Here is a 23110-nt window from a genome sequence, read left to right as displayed (position 1 = left end):
AACCAAGTTATTAAAGAACAATCATTTAATTACATCAATAGATATTAACAAATTCCTAGAAATTGGTTGCGATAGTGTACAGAAAAGCACATTTAAGAAGTCCAATACCCATTCTTGATAAAAATGATTACAAAATAGGAATAGAAGATAACTTTCTTAACCTGATAAAAAGTATTACCAAAAACTCACAGAAAACATTATTAGTGGTGAAACAGTAAAGGCATTTTCTTTGAAATCAGGAATAAGACAGGGAAGCCTGCTATCACGAGTTCTATTCAACACTGTAATGTGGGTTCTAGCTAATACAGTGAGACAAGGAAAGAAAGAAAGGTCATAAAAACCAAAAGAAGAAACAAAACTGTCATTATTTGCAGAGAACCATAAAGAATCTCAAATATATTAGTACAATTAATAAAAATTTAGCAATGTTACTGGAATGAAATTAGTAAGAAAATATAATTTTAAAGATACCATTTAAAATATGAAAAAATAGAATAAATTTAAAGGCAAATAAGACATGCATAAAATTACATGAAAAAACATTTTAAAGATGTTAAAGATATGGAGAGAGGGCGCCTGGGTGGCTCAGTTGGTTAAGTGACTGCCTTCGGCTCAGGTCATGATCCTGGAGTCCCAGGATCGAGTCCCACATCGGGCTCCCTGCTCAGCAGGGAGTCTGCTTCTCCCTCTCACCCTCTTCCCTCTCGTGCTCTCTATCTCTCATTCTCTCTCAAATAAATAAATAAAATCTTTAAAAAAAAAAGATATGGAGAGATACACCATGTTTGTGGATAGAAAGACTGTGGGGCTCTAGATAAAATATTTTTATGTTTTTCTACAGATAGGCCTTTGTAAACAAATTTTACTGAAACTTGGGACCTGGGCTAAAAAGCAAGCCTTGTAATTTCTGACTAATTTAGTGTGAGAAACTCCAAAGAGATTTAGCTCCTGGATGTATGTGCTTATACTTCAACAGGAGTGGGGAGAGAGAGAGGAGCCTGGATCAGGGAGCGATCCTCTTTATAGAGCCTGAGACTCTGGGCTTATCTTTCCACTGAAGTGATTTATTTATATTTCAAAGAGTCCTAGATCCTTCTCTTTACACTTCCAAGGAGACTCTCAGAAGGGTAGGTGGAGATGAGGGGGGAAGTAGGAAGCATCCACCACTCTCCTTTATATAAACACCCTGACTCACTTTTTTGGGGTTCCTCACATTCACAACATAGACTCCATATATGTAGGGTTTTGTCTATCCAGCTCTCATTGCATTGCTACCAGAGGTAAGAATTAGCACACAGAGGAGGGATGTGGTTATTTCTGCTCTACGTACATCACAATACTACGTTCTGCTCTTGAAATCTGTGTGTGCATTTGGAATAATATTAATAAACACAGATAGTAAGAACTTAAGTAAGAACTTAGTAAGATAGTAAGAACTTAAAGACTCAATACTGTAATGATGTCAATTCTCCTCAAATTACTCTACAGATTTAATGCAATTTTAATCAAAATCTCATCACAGTTTTTAAGGAATGAGATGCAGACTCATTCATAAATGGAAATGTAATACATGACAGAGGTTAACTTGCACATCACTGTGGAAAAGAGGGGCTATTTAGTAAATGAACAACTGGTTAGATACACAGGAAAAACTGAAATTGGATCCTTATCTCACATGATATGAAAAAATAAATTTCTGGTGTATTAAAAATTTAAAGATGAAAGAACAAACTTTAAAACTTCAAAATAAAAACAGAACACTTTAAAAAAAAACAGAATTTTTAACCTCAGATTTCTTACACAAGCCAGCAAAACTTTAAAAAGAAAGACTGAAAGACTTGACTACACTAAAACTAAGAACTTCCATAAAGAAAGTGAAAAAACAAGCCACTAACTGGGAGATATCTGTAACACACAACCGACAAGATTAATATAGAAATTTTCAAGAATTCTTAACCAACCAGTAAGAAAAAGACAAACATCTCAACAGAAAAATATACAAAGGATACTGAGAGGCATTTCACAAAAGAAGAAATATAAATGATAAATGAGCATACGTAAGATACTCAACCTCATTAGTAATTAGAGAAGTTAAGACCTTATTAACAAAACACAATTCTAGAACTAAAATATCAATTTCAACTAGGTTGGCCAAAATAATATAGCTAGTAATACGAAGTATTGTTGAATAAATACTACGTGGTGGGAGTGAAAGTATAAATAGGTATAATCAGCAGAAAATGATTTGGCATTATCATAAAAAATAGACTATCTTCATTACTTATGACCCAATTATTCTACTCGTGTTTGTATATGCAAGTGTGTGCATATCAGCATATACATTCAAGAATGTTCATTTACAGTAGTTGCCAAGTATAAGCAACCTTAATGTCTATACACAAAAAATGGAATAAGTAACTTCCGGAGCATTCACGTAATGGTATACTATACGCAACTAAATGAATGCTTTATAGCTATATAGATGAATCTTAGAAATATAATGAGTGAAAAAAACAAACTGCAAAAAATTGCATATACCATTTTATAAGGCTTGGAAAAAAGCAACACATATATATATATTTTTAATTTCCTATGGCATTAAAAATTCTTTAGCCACCAAGCCACACTATTCCATCATATGAATTGGTTGGGCATTTCAGTTTTTTCTAATATTTTTCTTTTATAAATGTGGTGAGAAATTTCTTGGTGAGCAAATCTTTGTTTGAACAACTGGTTATCTTCTTAAATTTTGACAAATGGAGTTCACTATATCAAGTATTTCAGTATTTTAAGGCTTTGGATACTTATTGCAAATTAGTTTTCCAAAAATAATATATCAAATTATAATCTCATCTTCAGTATTTGGCACTGGCATTTGTATTTATTTTTATTGAGTATAATTAACATACAATGTTACAGTAGTTTCAGGTGTAAACATAGTAATTCGACAATTCTATCCATTACTCAGTGCTCACCATGAGAAATGTAGCTACCATCTGTCACCACATACATTTATTTTATTATATATGATATATTGTTTAGAGATATACTAATATGTAATAAAAATTTTTTCAATAAGGAAATGATTGACATAAAATTTAGAACAGTGATTACCATTTTCAGGGAAGTAGGGAGAAAGGGATTAAAAAAAAAAAAAAAGACTGGCCAGGGCTATGCCACAAAATTGGTGATGTTCTATTTCTTAAGTTAGATGGTAGGTTCAGAGGTGTGCATTATATTATTTGCATCAAAACTTATATAATGTTATATTTATTCTTTTAAATGTATCAAATGAAAAATATCTTAAAAGGAGTATCTGCTGCCTGTAGGATATTAAGCAAATCACTTAAAATTTTTTATCAATATAATGCTTCCTTATAGCACTACCTTCTCAAAATATACTAAAAGGATTTTTAATATTAAAACTTATTAAAATTGCCAAAATATATGTTACTATAATATAATCTAGATATCAGATTCTCATCCTTTTTATGTTTACTAAGTTTGGCTGAATAATCCTACATTTAATAAATAATTACCAATATTACTATAATATTACTAAAAAAATAGAACATGTTATAAATTTGAATTATTAGATTGGCCATGAATTTAAATGGGTCTGTACACCACATTGCTTGTAATTGCATTAAGAAAAAAGTAAAAATATACTAATCTAATTCAATTTAACCCTTATATAGTTTTTCTGTTAGTCTTTCTGATTAGCTTCCTCAGCAAAAGGTTATTTGTTCTATTTTTAATTGCCTCCATTTCTTTACTGGCAGCAAGACTTTAAAATCTTCCCCCAAAGGAAATTCATTACATTATCAATTATATACTATATCATTGAATACAATTTATACTATGCCATAAGCCACTCATTTCTTTATTGTGTTGGCTAGTATTAATTCCAACATTTTTTTACTTGTTTATGAAAGGCAAAGTACATACACCGAGTGGTTTAAAGTATTCTTCTCTGGTGCTTGAATATTATTTGCCCTACTGGATGTGTTAGAGTGTCTTTGCTATTAATAAATTTTGTTGATATTCACAAACACTGTTTGAGTGTTACAAAAAGTTCTTATGAAAATAACTTTAGCTTGTTCATCCATGCTTTAAAAGATAAACTGACATTTTAAAAAATAATTAAAACACTAAAAAAATTTTTTTATTATAATCTTTTAAGAATGTTCATATCAGCAAATCACAATGAAAATATGTCATTTTTAATTTTTCCCTAGATACTAAATATGACTATTTGCTTATTCTTTTTCATATTTTTCAATAACATTTACTTTTAATCAAGTCCTTTGGTTATTAACTTTTCAAAAGAACAAATGATTCTGAACTTTAAAATCTTGAGAATATAAAAATTTCTTCATTACTAGCTATTAATCAAATGACATACACCAAAATAATTCTTAAATTTTTAAACCAACATTTTACAGACAAAATATACATTAGGTTATTGTAATTCACTAGGAAAGCTTCAGTATACAAATCAAACAAGGTGAAAAATCCAAAAGCAGCTTTAAAAATCTATCCATATATTTTTACCTTGTTTAATTCTTCCCTTTCTTGTTGTAGTGTTTTGATTTGTTTTTCATAAGCCTTGATTTGTCGAAAAGCATCATCTAGCTCTCTCCTCACAGAGTTGGCTTCCTCAAGTTGTTGTTCTAAGTGACTTGATTCTAAAAAGAGAAAACACTGGTTATTTTATTATTTGTATAAAAACAAATCTTTGAAACCAAGGTTTTACACAACCAAATTAAAAAAAAAATATTTTGTATTTGGTTTTAGGCTTATAGACACCCCATACCCCTATGACTCATGACTCATAACAATTAAATGCTTAGCAAGTTCACTCTAGAGACAGTGCATAGCTAATGCCAGTGTGGAGATGTGCAAAACTTGTATACAAAAATGCCTCACATTTCCATGGCTCAGATGGCTAAGCGACTGCCTTCGGCTCAGGTCATGATCCTGGAATTCTGGGATCGAGGCCTGCATCAGGCTCCCTGCTCAGCAGGGAGTCTGCTTCTCCCTCTGACCCTCCCCCCTCTCATGATCTCTCTCTCTCAGTCTCTCTCTCTCAAATAAATAAATAAAACCTTAAAAAAAAAGATAGAAGACAAAGTTGGGGAAGGAGTTCAACTGATTTCTTTAAAAAAAAAACAAAAAACAAAAAAAATTTCCATTAGAAAAAGAACACCATACTTCCAAAAAAGTACCTTCAGAACCAATTAAAAGCTTAAAACTAATAAAAACAAAACCAACAAAACTGACAGAACAGTGTTTCTCTACGGATGGTTATTAGCATTCATGTGCTGATGCTAGTCAAATTATTATAAGATGGCTGTACTTCTAGTGGGTGCAGACTCCCAGCCCAGTTTCACTAGTGGTCATTTGAAGAACAAACTGATTTTTTTTAATTAACATATAATATATTATTTGTTTCATGGGTACAGGTCTGTGATTCATCAGTCTTACACAATTCATAGCACTCACCATAGCACATACCCTCCCCAATGTCCATCACCCAGCCACCCCAGTCCTCCCACCCCCCTCCACTCCAGCAACCCTCTGCTTGTCTCCTGAGATTAAGAGTCTCTTGTGGTTTGTCTCCCTCTCTGGTTTCATCTTGTTTCATTTTTCCCTCCCTTCCCCTATGATCCTCTGTCTTGTTTCTCAAATTCCTCATATCAGTGAGATCATATGTTAATTGTCTTTCTCTGATTGACTTATTCCGCTTAGCATAATACCCTCTAGTTCCATCCAGGTATTCATTTTTTTGATAGTTGCATAATATTCCACTGTATATATATATATATATATATATATATATATATATATATATATATATACCACTTCTTCTTTATCCATTCATCTCTTGATGGCCTTCTAGGCTCTTTCCATAGTTTGGCTATCATGGACATTGCTGCTATAAACATTGGGGTGCACGTGCCCTTTGGATCCCTACATTTGTATCTTTGGGGTAAATGTCCAGTAGTGCAATTGCTGGATCGTACGGTATCTCTATCTTCAACTTTTTGAGGAACCTCCATACTATTTTCCAGAGTGGATACACTAGCTTGCATTCCCACCAACAGTGTGGGAGGGTTCCCCTTTCTCTGCCTCCTCGCCAACATCTGTTGTTTCCTGACTTGTTAATCTTAGCCATTCTGACTGGTGTGAGGTGGTATCTCATTGAGGTTTTGATTTGGATTTCCCTGATGCCGAGCAATGTTGAGCACTTTTTCATGTGTCTGTTGGCTATTTGGATGTCTTCTTTGGAAAAATGACTGTTCATGTCTCCTGCCCATTTCTTGATTGGATCATTTGTTCTTTGGGTGTTGAGTCTGATAAGTTCTTTATAGATTTTGGATACTAGCCCTTTATCTGTCATTTGCAAATATCTTCTCCCATTCTGTCGGTTGTCTTTTGGTTTTGTTGACTGTTTCCTTTGCTGTGCAAAAGATGTTTATCTTGATGAAGTCCCAATAGTTAATTTTTGTCCTTGCTTCCCTTGCCTTTGGCAAAGTTTCTAGGAAGAAGTTGCTGTTGCTGAGGTCAAAGAGGTTGCTGCTGTGTTCTCCTCAAGGATTTTGATGGACTCCTGTCTCACACTGAGGTCTTTCAACAATTTTGAGTCTGTTTTTGTGTGTGGTGTAAAGAAATGGTCCAGTTTCATTTTTTTGCATGTGGCTGTCCAATTTTCCCAACTCCATTTGTTGAAGAGACTGTCTTTCTTCCATTGGATGTTCTTTCCTGCTTTGTCAAAGATTAGTTGACCATAGAGTTGAGGGTCCATGTCTGGGCTCTCTACTCTGTTCCATTGATCTATGTGTCTGTTTTTGTGCCAGTACCATACTGTCTTGATGATGACAGCTTTGTAATAGATCTTGAAGTCTGGAATTGTGATGCCACCAGCTTTACTTTTCTTTTTCAACATTCCTCTGGCTATTCGGGGTCTTTTCTGGTTCCATACAAATTTTAGGATTATTTGTTCCAGTTCCTTGAAAAAAAGTTGATGGTATTTTGATAGGGATTGCATTAAATCAAACTCTGATTTCTGAAAGCAAATATTTGAAAACCTCTGATCTAGAAGAGGAGACTGAGGCCTAGGGAGCTGAATATCTAGCCTGAGGTCACATTGCTAAATGGGTATCAGAGCAAAGATGACAGCTCAGAACTCCTGCATCAGCCTCTCCAACAGGGAAAGTAATGTTATCAAATAATACTTAACATTTATCACTTCAGAAGAGTTGTTAGGAAACAAAATTACTAATTTTAATACATGCTTAAATAAAATTTTATAAATTGATATAAAATATTCCTGGCATCAAAAGTAAATTAGCAAATTAAAGAACTGAAGCCCATAAAAACAGAGAAATCTAAACACATTCATTGTGAATTTCTGTCCTAGATATTTTCTATTCTTTACAACTTGTTACTCTGAATGTCATCTCCCGACAAGGAGGATTAGCATCCTCTGGGAGCTCATCAGAAATGCAGAATCCCGGGCCCCACCCCAGATTTAATGAATCAGATCTATATTTGAACAAGATCCCCAGGTCTTGCAAATTCAAGTGTGGAAACAGGTGCATAAAGTATTGCACATTGAGTTGAATGCTTTCAATAAATGAAGTAGTGTTTATAATACACTAGTCCTATTAAAAAGAGAATTTCATGTGTATAGTAAGTCCTATGGTCAAAAAGGCACTAAAATACATTAGTGTATCATATACTAACTGGTGCTAGATTCCCTAAATAAAATAATTTACTGATATTCAGTGCCCTAACTCATAGATTTATTAAGAGCTTGTTTATCTTAGGTATTTTGAAAGTCTGGATACATTTATGGATACCATAGTTTTTTAACAATATTCAAAAATATCTGCAAAGTTGCATTTAATTAGTTTTCATTTTGTCTAATAGTATAATTTTAATAGTCTTTATAAATATTTCACTTGAAGAATGTTTCACTAAAAGATTATAGGATGTTTAATCTTAAAGATCACAGGACATGTAGTCATATTCAGAAAATTATATTTTATCATTTTCTTAAATTTCAGCATTGCATGTAGGAACTTTTCTGTTTATACTAATTTCTTTGAAACCTTTTTAAGTGATATTTTTCTGTTACTTTAAGTTTTAAACATTTTTAAGATTTTAAGATTTTAAGATTATTACTAATAATTTAGAGTCAAAATTGAGTATGTGACACGGCTAACTTCAATTCCATTTTATGGCTAAGGCATGTCCGTCTGAAGCAGTCATATGGCCCGTTTCATAATCCCTTCTGAGAATGTCCACCTCCTTTCCTGCACTCTGAAGAGCTCTTCCCTAGCATGTTAAAGTTTTTTGCAAATTACTGAGTCATTCAGTTATCTCGACTGCTTTTTGTTAGAAACAAAAATGAAATCAGTGTTTCATAAAATGTCTGCATCACATAAAGTTTACGGCAAAATGACTCCGTGGGATGGGTTTGACAGCCATCATGGATGGTTTATTGTCTTCTTCCAGTTTAGGTTAAATTCAAATTTTATCCCAGCCATTTCGCTTTGGCTGCTTTGCAATGAAGTTGTTAGGTATATATATGAATTTTATGTCACATTTTCATGTTTCTCATAGACCAACTGGAGAAGACAAAATCGATTATTTATAAAATCTTCCCATATGAAGAGAAGTATTACACTTGCATTTGATATACACAGAATTTTGCATTCCCCAAAGATAAAAACCTCAAATCAAGAAAAATCCAGAATGCACTGAATTTTGGCCAACCACTCTAAAATGGCTAAGGTGTAGGAGTGTTTACTTTCACTACAGCAAACAGTGAATTGAATCAAAACTTTGAAAGAAATCCTCAAAGATGGGGCACCTGGGTGGCTCAGTCGGTTAAGCATCTGCCTTCTGGCTCAGGTCATGATCCCAGGGTCCTGGGATCGAGCCCCGCATCAGGCTCCCCGCTGAGCAGGGAGTCTGCTTGTGCTCTCTCTCCGTCAAATAAATAAATAATCTTAAAAAAGAGAAATCCTTAGAGACTATCAAAAAATATCTCATGAACCATGATAAGCCATACCATTTAGGTGGAGTAATTAAAAACCAGTTTTCGTGAATAAACACAGCTAGCAAAGTGGGTTAGCTCATCCCAACTAAATGTTTCTTAGCTCACTGTTGCTAGTACAATTGTCAAATTCAATCTCTTAGTAATGAGGATTTAATAAGGGATTAACACACAGTAAATAAGTTTTCTTTGCACTGTGTCACATATGAGAGAAATATAAAATAGAGTCTCTGTCTGAAGGAGAATGACCAAGTCAGGAAGACAAGTGTAACACTCTTCATAAATAAAGCAGAAAATCAAATTGCCCGCACTCCACTCTGAGTGATTCCCATTCCCAACTCTGGGAATCACTCAGAGTGGAGCGTGGGCAAACCACACGGGGCAAGGGCGGCACTCAGGGGTAGAACCATCAGAGCATCTCACCCCAATCCACAGCTTCTCCCTACATTCTTACTCTTAAAATAATCCAGAACTCTTCTGAGATGTGAAGAGATCTGACTTAAAATCATGACAGGGGAAAACAGGTTCCCCTATTTTCACTTCTCTCCCTCCATTCACTATCTTTTATACTTTACTTACATGATATAGTGTGTGTGGGAGACAGATGGACAGTGAAAGAGAGAGAGGGAAAGAGAGGTAGTTTAGTGCTGAAGAGAGAGAACATGGAGGCACAAACCACCCATCTCAAGGCAACAAAGGAAAGGGGGTTATGAAGCACATTATAAGTTACAATAATTATATTATTTAGGAAGAAACCATTCCTTTATTTTCTCATGGAAAAATAATAAAATAAGAGGATGAATTTTTATTTTTATCTGCAGATGGTCAACAAGTATGTATTGAGTGTCTGTTAGAGGACACAAGGAAACTGTCTTACCCTCCTGGGAGTTTAGAGCATGATGAGGAAAGCAGATTTTAAAAAGTAATTTTAAGTAGCCACAAACTTAATAAGTGTTCCAGGAGTTTAAATATATTATAAAACACTGCCATGGGAAAAAAAGATAGAAAGACACTGATGATGCATATTTGTTCACATAAACATCATGCTTAAGAAGTAGCAGAGTAGGGCGGAGCAAGATGGCGGAGGAGTAGGAGACTTGGATTTTGTCTGGTCTCAGGAATTCAGCTGGATAGGGATCAAACTATTCTGAACACCTGTGAACTCATAGGAGATTGAAGAAAAGAATAGCAACAACTCTCTGAACAGAAAAGCAACCACTTTCTGGAAGGTAGGACGTGCAGAGTAGTGAATCCGAGGCGATATTCAGGAAGATAGATGGTGGGGGAGGGCGCCTCCATTGGGCGCTTCTGGCAAGTGATAGAGCCCTGGAGCACAAAATCGGAACTTTTAGAAGTCGGATCAGCTGAGGGACGTCACCCCAGTGGCTAAGCGGGGGATGGAGTCCTCGCAGGACAGTGTGGTCTCAGGACCCTTGGGGTCACAGAAAGACCAGGGGTGCCTGAGTGCAGCAGAGCTCCCAGGTATCGGAGTGGGGAAGCTGGCTGCAGAGACGGAGCCGAGGAGCAAGCTCTCAGCTTGGGGTTGCCATAAACTGTAATCGGTGACAGTCGGGCCACTGCTCCTCCAGCAGGGACCCAACAAGTGGCAGAGCCAGGGAGACTCCCCTCCCTCCCCCGGGAGGAGCGGCGCGGGAGCGCACTGCAGGGATCTGCTGCGTTTGGAGACTCCACATGGGGTCGGGTGCCAGAGACAGAAATGCTCGGTCAGAGGCTGGGTGAGCACAGAGTGCGGCCGGAGACCGGGGAGACGGGAGGGACCGACTGCTTTTCTCTGGGGGTGCACTGAAGAGCGGGGCCCCAAGTTCTCGGCTCCTCCCTGGCGGAGATTGGGAGGCCACCATTTTCACTCTCGTCCTCCAAAGCTGTACGGAAAGCTTGCAGGGAACAAAAGCTCTCGAGACCAAACCCGAGCTGATTATTTAGCCGGGATCTGGCAAGGGCAGGGCAATTCCGCCTCTGGCAAAGACATTTGGGAACCACGGCAAGAGGCCCCTCCCCCAGCATATCAGCACGAACAGCCAGCCAAGACCAAGTTTACCGATCAATGAGAACGGGAGAACTCCAGTGCTAGGGGAATACTGCACATAGAATTCATGACTTTTTTTACCATGATTCATTAGTCTTTCAAAGTTAATTTTTTTTTGAATTTTTCTTTTTCCCTTTTCCGACCAACATCTCATCAATCCCTTTTTCTATTTTTTATTTTTATTTTTTTTTAAAGATTTTATTTATTTATTTGAGAGAGAGAGAATGAGAGATAAAGAGCACGACAGGGAAGAGGGTCAGAGGGAGAAGCAGACTCCCCGCTGAGCAGGGAGCCCGATGTGGGACTGGATCCTGGGACTCCAGGATCATGACCTGAGCCGAACGCAGTTGCTTAACCAACTGAGTGAGCCATCCAGGCGCCCTCATCACTCCCTTTAAAAAAAAATTTATTTTTCATTTTTAGACTCATATTCTATCCCTTCATAGTAGTTAACCTTTATTTTTGGCATATATATATATAAGTTGTTCTCTCATTAAAATTTTGAGATACAGTTTCTTCTAACATATCAAAATATACACTATATCTCTAGTGTATGGCTTTTTTCCAGTCTCCTGCCTGATCACATTCTCTCCCCTTTTTTTTTCTTTCTTTCCTTTTTTTAAAATCCTCTTCATTATTTTTTCAAACACCTTCTGATCAATTCTTTTAAAATGTTTTATAATTTTCATTTTTACAGCCATATTCCATCCCTTCATCGTATCAACCCTTATTCTGTACATATATGTCTTTCTTTCTTTAAAATTTAGGAGGCACTTTCTTCTCACAGACCAAAATACACCCAAAATCTAGTGTGTGACACTGGTCTATGCACCAGCCTGATCATATCTGATCATATTCTGTTTTTTTTTTGTTTTGTTCTGTTTTTGTTTGTTTTTATCTTTTTCTTTTTCTTTTTTCGCTTTCTTTTTTCTTTCTTTCCCTTTCTTTTCCCCTGGTTTCAGGTCTTTCTGATTTGCTTAGAGTATATTTTCTGAGGACATTGCTAACCTGTTAGCATTTTGTTCTCTCATTCATCTATTCTCCTCTGGACAAAATGACAAGACGAAAAAAATCACCTCAGCAAAAAGAACAAGAGGTAGTACCTCTTGAGTCTGCCAGGGACCTACTCATACGGACATTAGTGTGATGTTGGACTTAGAGTTCAGAATGATGATTTTAAAGATACTAGCTGGGCTTGAAAAAAGCATGGAACTTATTAGAGAAACCCTTTCTGGAGAAATAAAAGAACTAAAATCTAACCAAGTCGAAATCAAAAAGGCTATTAATGAGGTACAATAAAAAATGTGGGCACTAACTGCTAGGATAAATGAGGCAGAAGAGAGAATCAGCAATATAGAACACCAAATATTGGAAAATAAAGAAGCTGAGAAAAAGAGAGATAAACAACTACTGGATCACGAGGGCAGGATTCGAGAGATAAGTGATACCCTAAGACGAAACAACATTGGAATAATTGGGATCCCAGAAGAAGAAGAAAGAGAGAGAGGGGCAGAAGGTATATTGGAGCAAATTATAGCAGAGAACTTCCCTAATGTGGGGAAGGAAAAGGGCATCAAAATCCAGGAGGCACAGAGAACCCCTCTCAAAATCAATAAAAATAGGTCAACACCCCAACATCTAATAGTAAAATTTACGAGTCTCAGTGACAAAGAAAAAAATCTTGAAAGCAGCTTGGGAGAAGAGATATGTAACCTATAAGGGTAGAAACATTAGATTGGCAACAGACCTATCCACAGAGACCTGGCAGGCCAGAAAGGACTGGCATGATATATTCAGAGCACTAAACAAGAAAAACATGCAGCCAAGAATACTATATCCAGCTAGGCTATCATTGAAAATAGAAGGAGAGATGAAAAGCTTCCAGGACAAACAAAAACTAAAGGAATTTGCAAACACAAAACGAGCCCTACAGGAAATATTGAAAGGGGTCCTCTAAGCAAAGAGAGAGCCTAAAAGCAGCATAGACCAAAAAGGAACATAGACAATATACAGTAACAGTCACCTTACAGGCAATACAATGGCACTAAATTCCTATCTTTCAATAGTTACCCTGAATGAAAATGGGCTCAATGCCCCAATCAAAAGACACAGGCTATCAGATTGGATGAAAAAACAAGCCCCATCGATATGCTGTCTGCAAGAGACTCATTTTAGACCCAAAGACACCCCCACATTGAAAGTGAGGGGGCGGAAAACCAATTACCATGCTAATGGACACCAAAAGAAAGCTGAGGTGGCAATCCTTCTATCAGACAAATTAGATTTTAAAACAAAGTCTGTAATAAAAGATGAGGAAGGACACTGTATCCTACTTAAAGGGTCTATCCAACAAGAAGATCTAACAATTGTAAATATCTATGCCCCTAACATGGGAGTAGCCAATTATATAAGCCAGTTAATAACAAAAGCAAAGAAACACATTGACAACAATACAATAATAGTGGGGACTTTAACACCTCCCTCACTGAAATGGACAGGTCATCTAAGTAAAAGATCAACAAGGAAATAAAGAGTTTAAATGACACACTGGACCAAATGAATTTCACAGACATATTCAGAACATTCCATGCCAAAGCAACAGAATACACATTCCTCTCTAGTGCCCAGGGAACATTCTCCAGAATTGATCACATCCTAGGTCACAAATCAGGTCTCAACCGGTACCAAAAGATTGGGATCATTCCCTGCATATTTTCAGACCACAGTGGTTTGAAACTAGAACTCAATCACAAGAGGAAAGTCGGAAAGAACTGAAATACATGGAGGCTAAAGAACATCCTACTAAAGAATGAATGGGTCAACCAGGAAATTAAAGAAGAATTTAAAAAATTCATGGAAACCAATGAAAATGAAAACACAACTGTTCAAAATCTTTGGGATGCAGCAAAGGCAGACCTAAGAGGAAAGTATATAGCAATACAAGCCTTTCTCAAGAAACAAGAAAGGTCTCAAATACACAACCTACCCTACACCTAAAGGAGCTGGAGAAAGAACAGCAAATAAAGCCTAAACCCAGCAGGAGAAGAGAAATACTAAAGATCAGAGCAGAAATCAATGAAATAGAAACCAAAAGAACAGTAGAACAGATCAATGAAACTAGGAGCTGGTTCTTTGAAAGAATTAACAAGATTGATAAACCCCTGGCCAGACTTAGCAAAAAGAAAAGAGAAAGGACCCAAATCAACAAAATCATGAATGAAAGAGGAGAGATCACAACCAACACCAAAGAAATACAAACAATTATAAGAACATATAATGAGCAACTATATGCCAACAAATTAGATAACCTGGAAGAAACGGATGTATTCCTAGAGATGTATCAACTACCAAAACTGAACCAGGAAGAAATAGAAAACCTGAACAGACCTATAACCACTAAGGAAATTGAAGCAGTCATCAAAACTCTCCCAACAAACAAAAGCCCAGGGCCAGATGGCTTCCCGGGGGAATTCTACCAAACATTTAAAGAAGAATTAATACCTATTCTTCTGAAACTGTTCCAAAAAATAGAAATGGAAGGAAAACTTCCAAACTCCTTTTATGAGGCCACCATTACCTTGATCCCAAAACCGGACAAAGACCCCATCAAAAAGGAGAAAATATCCTTGATGAACATGGATGCAAAAATTCTCACCAAAATACTAGCCAATAGGATCCAACAGTATACATTAAATGGATTATTCACCATGACCAAGTAGGATTTATCCCTGGGCTGCAAGGTTGGTTCAACATCTGCAAATCAATCAATGTGATACAATACATTAACAAAAGAAAGAACAAGAATCATATGATCCTCTCAGTGGATGCAGAAAAAGCATTGGAGAAAGTACAGCATCCTTTCTTGATTAAAACTCTTCAGAGTATAGGGATAGAGGGTACATACCTCAATATCATAAAAGCCATCTATGAAAAACCCACGGCGAATATCATTCTCAATGGGGAAAAACTGAGAGCTTTCCCCCTAAGGTCAGGAACACGGCAGGGATGTCCACTATCACCACTGCTATTCAACATAGTATTAGAAGTCCTAGCCGCAGCAATCAGACAACAAAAAGAAATCAAAGGCATCCAAATCGGCAAAGAAGAAGTCAAACTCTCACTCTTTGAAGATGATATGATACTGTGTGTGGAAAACCCAAAAGACTCCACCCCAAAACTGCTAGAACTCATACAGGAATTCAGTCAAGTGGCAGGATATAAAATCAATGCACAGAAATCAGTGGCATTCCTATACACCAACAACAAGACAGAAGAGAGAGAAATTAACGAGTCGATCCCATTTACAATTGCACCTAAAACCATAAGATACCTAGGAATAAATCTAACCAAAGAGGCAAAGGATCTGTACTCAGAAAAGTATAAAATACTCATGAAAGAAATTGAAGAACACAAAGAAATGGAAAAACGTTCCATACTCATGGATTGGAAGAACAAACATTGTGAAGGTGTCAAGGCTACCTAGAGCAATCTACACATTCAATGCAATCCCCATCAAAATACCATCCACTTTTTTCAAGGAAATGGAACAAATAATCCAAAAATTTGTATGGAACCAGAAGAGACCCTGAATAGCCAGAGGAATGTTGAAAAGGAAAGGCAAAGCTGGCGGCATCACAATTCCGGACTTCCAGCTCTATTACAAAGCTGTCATCATCAAGACAGTACGGTACTGGCACAAAAACAGACCCATAGATCAATGAAACAGAATAGAGAGTCCAGAAATGGACCCTCAACTCTATGGTCAACTCATCTTTGACAAAGGAGGAAAGAATGTCCAATGGAAAAAAGACAGTCTCTTCAACAAATGGTGTTGGGAAAATTGGACAGCCACATGCAGAAGAAGGAAACTGGACCATTTCCTTACACCACACACAAAAATAGACTCCAAATGGTTGAAAGACCTCAGTGTGAGACAGGAGTCCATCAACATCCTAAAGGAGAACACAGGCAACAACCTCTTCGACCTCAGCCGCAGCAACTTCTTCCTAGAAACATCACCAAAGGCAAGGGAAGCAAGGGCAAAAATGAACTCTTGGGACTTCATCAAGATAAAAAGCTTTTGCACAGCAAAAGAAACAGTCAACAAAACCAAAAGACAACCGACAGAATGGGAGAAAATATTTGCAAATGACATATCAGATAAAGGGCTAGTATCCAAAATCTATAAAGAACTTATCAAACTCTACACCTAAAGAACAAATAATCCGATCAAGAAATGGGCAGAAGACATTAAGAGACATTTTTCCAAAGAAGACATCCAAATGGCCAACAGACACATGAAAAGTGCTCAACATCGCTCGGAATCAAGGAAATCCAAATCAAAACCTCAATGAGATACCACCTCACACCAGTCAGAATGGCTAAAATGAACAAGTCAGGAAACGACAGATGTTGGCGGTGATGCAGAGAAAGGGGAACCCTCCTACACTGTTGGTGGGAATGCGAATTATGAATGAGACACAGATGATAATTACCCTCAGCCTGACCACTATGCCTCTGGAACCTACTATAATTTTTGGTACAGAGTAGCAACTCCATAAAGATGTTTATAGATCAAATTAAGAATGAATGAATATTGCTGGTGGGAATGGAAATGGTACAGCCGCTGTGGAAAACAGTGTGGCAATTCCTAAAAACGTTAAACACAGAATTTCCATATAAATCCAGGAATCCCACTTCTTGCTATATGCCCAAAAGAAGAGAAAGCAGGGACTTGAAGAAAGATATGTAACCTCATGTGAAAAGCAGCATTATTTACAATAAACAAAAGGGAAAACCAAACCCAGCTGGTTGGTGGATGAATAAACAACATGGAGTGTTTACATATACACAACAGGACGCTATATTGGGAAGGACATTCTGACACCTGCTACGACATGGATGAACCTTGAAGACACTATGTGCTAACTGACATAAGTCAGTTACAAAAGGACAGACATTCTATGACCACATGTATATGAGGTTCCTAGTCAAATTCAGAGAAACAGAAAGGAGAATGGGAGTTGCCAGGGGGTGGAGGTGGGAGGAATGGGGAGCTGGCGTTTGATGGGTGGAGAGTTTCTGTTTGGGAAGATGACAAGCCAAGGAGATGGAGGGTGATGGTCACCAGCATGTCAATGTGTTTAATGCCACTGATTTGTACATTTTAAAAGTGGTTAAAATGCTAATTTCTATATTCTATACATTTTACCACAATAAAAAGGGTTTAAAAATGAATGAATGATACTGAAGAGATGGAATGCAATTGAGGGCACAGAGACCAGCACTCGGCCAAGAAAAAAGAGGCAGGGAAGGAAAAATTCTAAAAAGAGGATTTACCCTTTCTCTCAACATTATTTTCAATGGTTCTTTCCCACCCCTGGGAAAGGCTGAAACATCAGGAGTGAAGAGCAGTCATATAAGCACAAGTTTAGGGAGAAGGAAGGAGTAAAGAAGGAAATCTCAATCAACAGGAGTTGAACGGTAACTCTGTCCGGGCACCACTGATTTTTATGTAAGGCATGAGTGCGTTGGGACCTGCCTGTAAAGACACAACGCAAGAAGACACTTAGGAAGTGGTCAAAGGTTTCCAAGAGTGAAGTTCCACTTCATCGCTCACTCATCAACAAATACTGACCAGGGGATTTTTATGTGTCAAGCACTCTTCCACGCATATATACATATCAATGAGTAAAATGGTCAAAGTTGCTACTTGCAAGACGCTGACAGTCTAGTAGTGAGGGAAGTAAAGCAACATTCAAATGAAAACTATGTCAGTGGTAGAACGTATTACAGAGGAGTGTAAGTTTGCCAGGTGAAGAATGTCTCCAGCAAACAAGCAAAAATGAATTAATGAGGAAGGAAAGAAGGAAGGAAGGAAGGGAAGGAGGGAGGAAGGAAGAACAAGGGAGTGGAGAAAGAAAAGAGATAAAACAACACAAACAATGTGAAAACTCTGAAGGGGATCCAGTAGGACTAAGAGTAGTACTATGGCGGGAATCAGCCGCTGAGGCACAGTAACAAGATGAGAAGCTGGAGAGGCAAATACATGTGCAATAATGAAGGGCCTTGGAAACAACCGAGAAATTTTACTCTCATCCTGGAGCTAGTGGGGATCCATAGAAAACATCTAAGCATGCATGCTGAAGCTGTGATGTCATGGGGTTTACATGTGAAGAGCTTACTCAGGGTACCTCTGCTTCCAGAAAGACGGAATAGATGTACTTCCCGCTTCCCATTAACTGCAACGAAAACTCCTGGACATCATACATAAAACAAACATAAGAAAACTGAAATTTGGAGAGAAAAGGATGATTGACAGGGACAAGGGAACATGACATGGTAGTGTCAGGAATGCTGGACCAACACAGTGGGAAGTTCCCTGGGTTGAAACTGGCAATGCAGAAATGCCACCAAGCCCCAACAAAAGTCTACACTTTTTACCCAAAGGACCAGGAAAGGAGCAAACTAACAAGACAGAATACTTTCAGAAAATAACCATTCTACTCACGTTAAACAACACAAACAACTTGCCCACGACCACGTCCATCAGCAAAGGACACGTGAGGAGCTAGAGTTCCAATCACATAAGGCTATGATGAGGTGCCCAAACACACTGTAGGGAGGGGACTAGCAAAGGGCCAGAATATTCAACCCCACTGGTTGGTAACAAGCCTGTCCCACACACAGTATCAGTGGAGACCACATGGCCAAATAGCACTTCCACCCCCTCCCCCAACAGTAGTGAGGTTCTCCACTGTCCCCACGTTGGGGTGGGGTCAGAAGAAGTAAGAACGTCCACCACTGCCCAGCGGTATTAAGGCCAGGCCCACCACAGTGTCAGCAGAAACCAGGTGGGGGCCTGGGACACCCAACCCCTTCCAGGAAGGAGGAGGAGCCCTTCTTTGGGTGTCAAGGGAGGCCTAGTGGGGAAACTTTTACTTCAACCTAGCAATGCACCATTGCTGAAGTGGTGGCAGAAAAGCCAGCTAAAATGGAAGGTTTAAATAAGATTCAGAGTCACTAACTGAAAATCACTCATCCTATCAGGAAACAGGAAAACCTCAACTTGAATGAGAAAAGAAAATCAACAGATGCTGACATTGAAATAGTAGAGATGCTAGAAATATCTGACAAGGGGCATCTGGGTGGCATAGTCAATTAAGCATCTGACTCTTGATTTTGGTTCGAGTCATGATCTCAGGATTGTGAGATCAAACCCTGTGTCAGGATCTGCACTGAGTGTGGAGCCTGCTTAAGATTTTCTCTCCCTTGCCTTTTGCTGCTCCCCCTGCTCGCATGCTCTCTCACTCTCTCTAAAATAAATAAAATATTTTAAAAATATATCTAAGACATTAAAACAGTTATGATAAAAATGCTTCACTGAGCAATTATGAATATATCTGAAATAAATCAACAAACAGAAGACCCAAGCAAAGATACAGGAAGTCTTGGCAAAAAAACAAGTTTACAAAAAACAAAATGGAAATTTTAGAAATAAATAAATAAAATGAAAATCTGGGTGGATGGATTTAACTGGGATCGGTGGAAAGAATCAGTGAAATGGAAGATAAGACAGTAGATACTGACCAATCTGAACAGCAGAGAAAAAAGCAGAATGAAAACGAAAATGAACAGAGACCCAAGTATTTGTGGGCTGATAACAAAAGATCTAATATCCATGTCATCAGAATCCTAGAAAGAGAAAAGAAAGTAGGCAGATCTGTAAAAGTACTCAAAGTAGTAAGGTCTAAAACCATCCCAAATTTAGCAAGACACATAAACCTACAGATTCCAGAAGATGAATGAATCCCAAACCGAATAAACCCAAAGAAATTCATGCCAGAACACACCATTAAACATCAGAAAACTTTTATAAAAGGAGAAAAACCTTGCAAGCAGCCAGAGAAAAATACCTTAGATAAATACTCAGAATAACAGTGAATTTCTCCTCAAAAATGAGGGAGTCCTAAGGAAGTGGTACAATATTTTTCAGATGTTAAAACGAAAGAACTATCAACGTAGGATCCTATGCTCTGCAAAAATATTCTTTAGTAATAAAGAGAAAATTAAGACATTCTCAGATATATAAAAGCTAAGAGAATTTGCTGATACAGAGCTATTTTTAAAAAAATGGCTAAAGGAAATTATCTAAAGAGAAAACAAACAACAGAACAAGGAGCTCAGCAATATCAGGGAGAAAGAAAGAGCACGGTATATAAAGTATGGGTAAATCTGCAAGGATTTTTTTCTCCTCTTCAGTTTTCTAAATTATATTTTACAGTTACAGGAAATATTATACCCTTGTCTTATGTGCTTCTAAAACATATGAAGAAAAATACTTAAAGCAATTGTAAAATAAACCAGGAGAATAAACAATTGGCATCAACATAAAACAGACTGTTATAACTAAGGATTTTATGTGAGCTTCATGGTAACCATAAAGCAAACAACTACAGGAGGTACACAACAGATAAAGAGAAGGGAATCAAAGCATAACACTACAAAAAATCATCAATTTACAAATGAAGCCAATAAGAGAGGAAGAAAGAAACCAAGGAACTACAAAACACTCAGAAAACAATTAATAGGATGACATTAGTAAATCCTTACCTATTAATAATTACTTTAAATATAAATGGATTTAATTCTCTAACAAAAAGACCTAGAGTGGCTGGATGGATTAAAAAAACAAGATCCAACTAGATGCTGCCTATAAAAGGCTCACTTCAGCTTTAGGGAGACACAAAGACTCAAAATGAAGGAATGGGACAAGATATTCCATGCAAGTGGAAACAGGGAACAAGGGTAGCTATACTTAGATGAAATAAATGTTAAGTGAAGAATAGTAACAAGACACAAGGAAGTTATTGTGTAAGAATAAACAGTCCAAATCATCAAGAAGATAGGACAACTATAAATATATATGCACCCACTACTGTAGCACCTAAATATACTGAACAGACACAACAGATGTGAAAGGAGAAATAGACAATACAATAATAGTAGGGGACTTCAATACCCTACTTCCAACAATGGATATATCATTCAGACAGAAAATCAGTAAGGAAACGATGAATGTGAACTACAGACCAAATGGATCTAACAGACATATACAGAACATTCCATCCAACAGCAGCAGAATATACATGCTTCCCAAACACACATGGAACAGGATACATCAAAAGTTAGCTTACAAAACAAGTCTTAGGAAATTTAGCAAAAACTGAAATAATAACAAGGATCTTTTCTAAGCACAAAATTATGACACTAGAAATCAATAGAGGAAACTGGAAAACTCATTAAAATATGGAAATTGAACAATACACTCCTGAACAACCAATGGATCACAAAAATGAAAGGGAATCAAAAAATATCTTGTAACAAACAAAAATGGAAACACTATATACCAAAACTCATAGAATATGATAAAAACAGTTCTAAAAAGGAAATTCATGTTGATAAACACCTACATTAGAAAATGGAAGGTCTCGGGGCACCTGGGTGGCTCTGTTGGTTGTGTGACTGCCTTCAACTCAGGTCATGATCCTGGAGTCCTGGAATCGAGTCCAACATTGGGTTCCTGGCTCGGCAGGGAGCCTGCTTCTCCCTCTGACTCTCTCCCTTCTCACGCTCTTTCTCGCTCTCTCTCAAAAAAAAAAAAAGTCTTAAAAAAAAATGAAAGATCTAAACACCTAACTTTATACATCAAACAGCTAGAAAAAGAACAAACTAAACCTAAAGTTGTAGCAGAAGAAAGGAATTAACAAAGATCAGGGCAGCAATAAATGAAATAAACATCAGGAAAACAGAAGAAAAGATCAATGAAACTAAGATTGTTTTTTGAGCAGAGAGTCAAAATTGGCAAAATTTTAGGTCGGCTTAAAAAAAAGAGAAGACATATGAATTAAAATCAGAAATGAAAGAGGAAATAATTAAATGGGCAGCACAGAAATGCAAAGGTCATAAGAGACTACTATGAATGATTACATGCCAGTAAACTGGATAACCTAGAAGAAATTGATAAATTTATAGAAACATACAACCAAGTAAGACCAAATTGTGAATAAGTTAAAAAATCTAAACAAATCAATAATGAGTAAGGATGATGAAAGAAAAACCCATGACCTGATGGTTTTCCTGGTTAATTCTACCAAACATTTTAAAAAGAATTAATACCAATCCTTTTCAAACTCTTCTAAAAAATGGAAGAGGAGGAAATCCTTTCAAATTCATTTTATGAGGCCAGCATTATACTGATACCCACAGCCAAACAAGGACCACCAAAAGCAAAAATCAACAAGTGGGACTACCTCAAACTTCTTTCTGAACAGCAAAGGAAACCATCAACAAAATAAAAAGGCAATCAATGGATGAGAGAAAATATTCACAAATCATATATCTGATAAGGAGTTAATATTGAAAATATATTTTATTTATTATTTTTAAAAAGATTTTATTTGAGAGACAGGGAGAGAGAGACAGCATGAGTGGGGGGGGTCATGTAGAGAGGGAGAAGCAGGCTCCCCACCGAGCAGGGAGCCTAATGTAGGGCTTGATCCTAGAACCCTGGGATCATGAAAGCCGAAGGCAGATGCTTAATCAACTGAGCCACCCAGGCACCCCAAAAATGTATTTTAAAAACTCATAAAACTCAATGGCAAACAGACAATCCAATTTAAAAAATGGTCAAAGGATCTGAATAGACATTTCTTCCAAAGAAGACATACAGATGGCCAACAGGTACATGAAAAGGTACAACATCATAAATTATCAGGGAAATGCAAATAAAAACCACAGTGAGAGATCACCTTGCACCTATTAGAATTGCTGTCATTCAAAAAAAAAAAAAAACCAAGAAATAACAAATGCTGGCAAGGATGTGGGTAAGAGGAAATATTTGTGCACTGTTGGTGGAAATGTAAATTGGTGCAGCCACTTGGAAGACACTAAGGAGGTTCCTCAAAAAATTAAAAATAGAACTACAATAGGATATA

At 37.1% G+C, this 23110-nt stretch overlaps 1 protein-coding gene across 4 annotated transcripts in view; it reads right to left on the bottom strand.

Annotated features, from left to right (window-relative positions):
* CDC42BPA (CDC42 binding protein kinase alpha) overlaps positions 1–23110 on the bottom strand; it is a 350267-nt gene that overhangs the window by 128530 nt on the left and 198627 nt on the right. For all 4 annotated transcript variants that reach the window (XM_028111910.2, XM_028111911.2, XM_028111912.2 and 1 more), the window contains exon 12: positions 4555–4688. In XM_028111910.2, coding sequence (XP_027967711.1) covers positions 4555–4688 — 134 coding nt within the window. The remainder of the gene's footprint in view (positions 1–4554; positions 4689–23110) is intronic.

This window comes from Eumetopias jubatus, unplaced genomic scaffold, assembly GCF_037043125.1.
Source record: "Eumetopias jubatus isolate StellerSeaLion01/CBP00866 unplaced genomic scaffold, mEumJub1_p1.0 scaffold_12, whole genome shotgun sequence".
NCBI lineage: Eukaryota > Metazoa > Chordata > Mammalia > Carnivora > Otariidae > Eumetopias > Eumetopias jubatus.
This window is presented reverse-complemented; position numbering and strand designations above follow the sequence as displayed.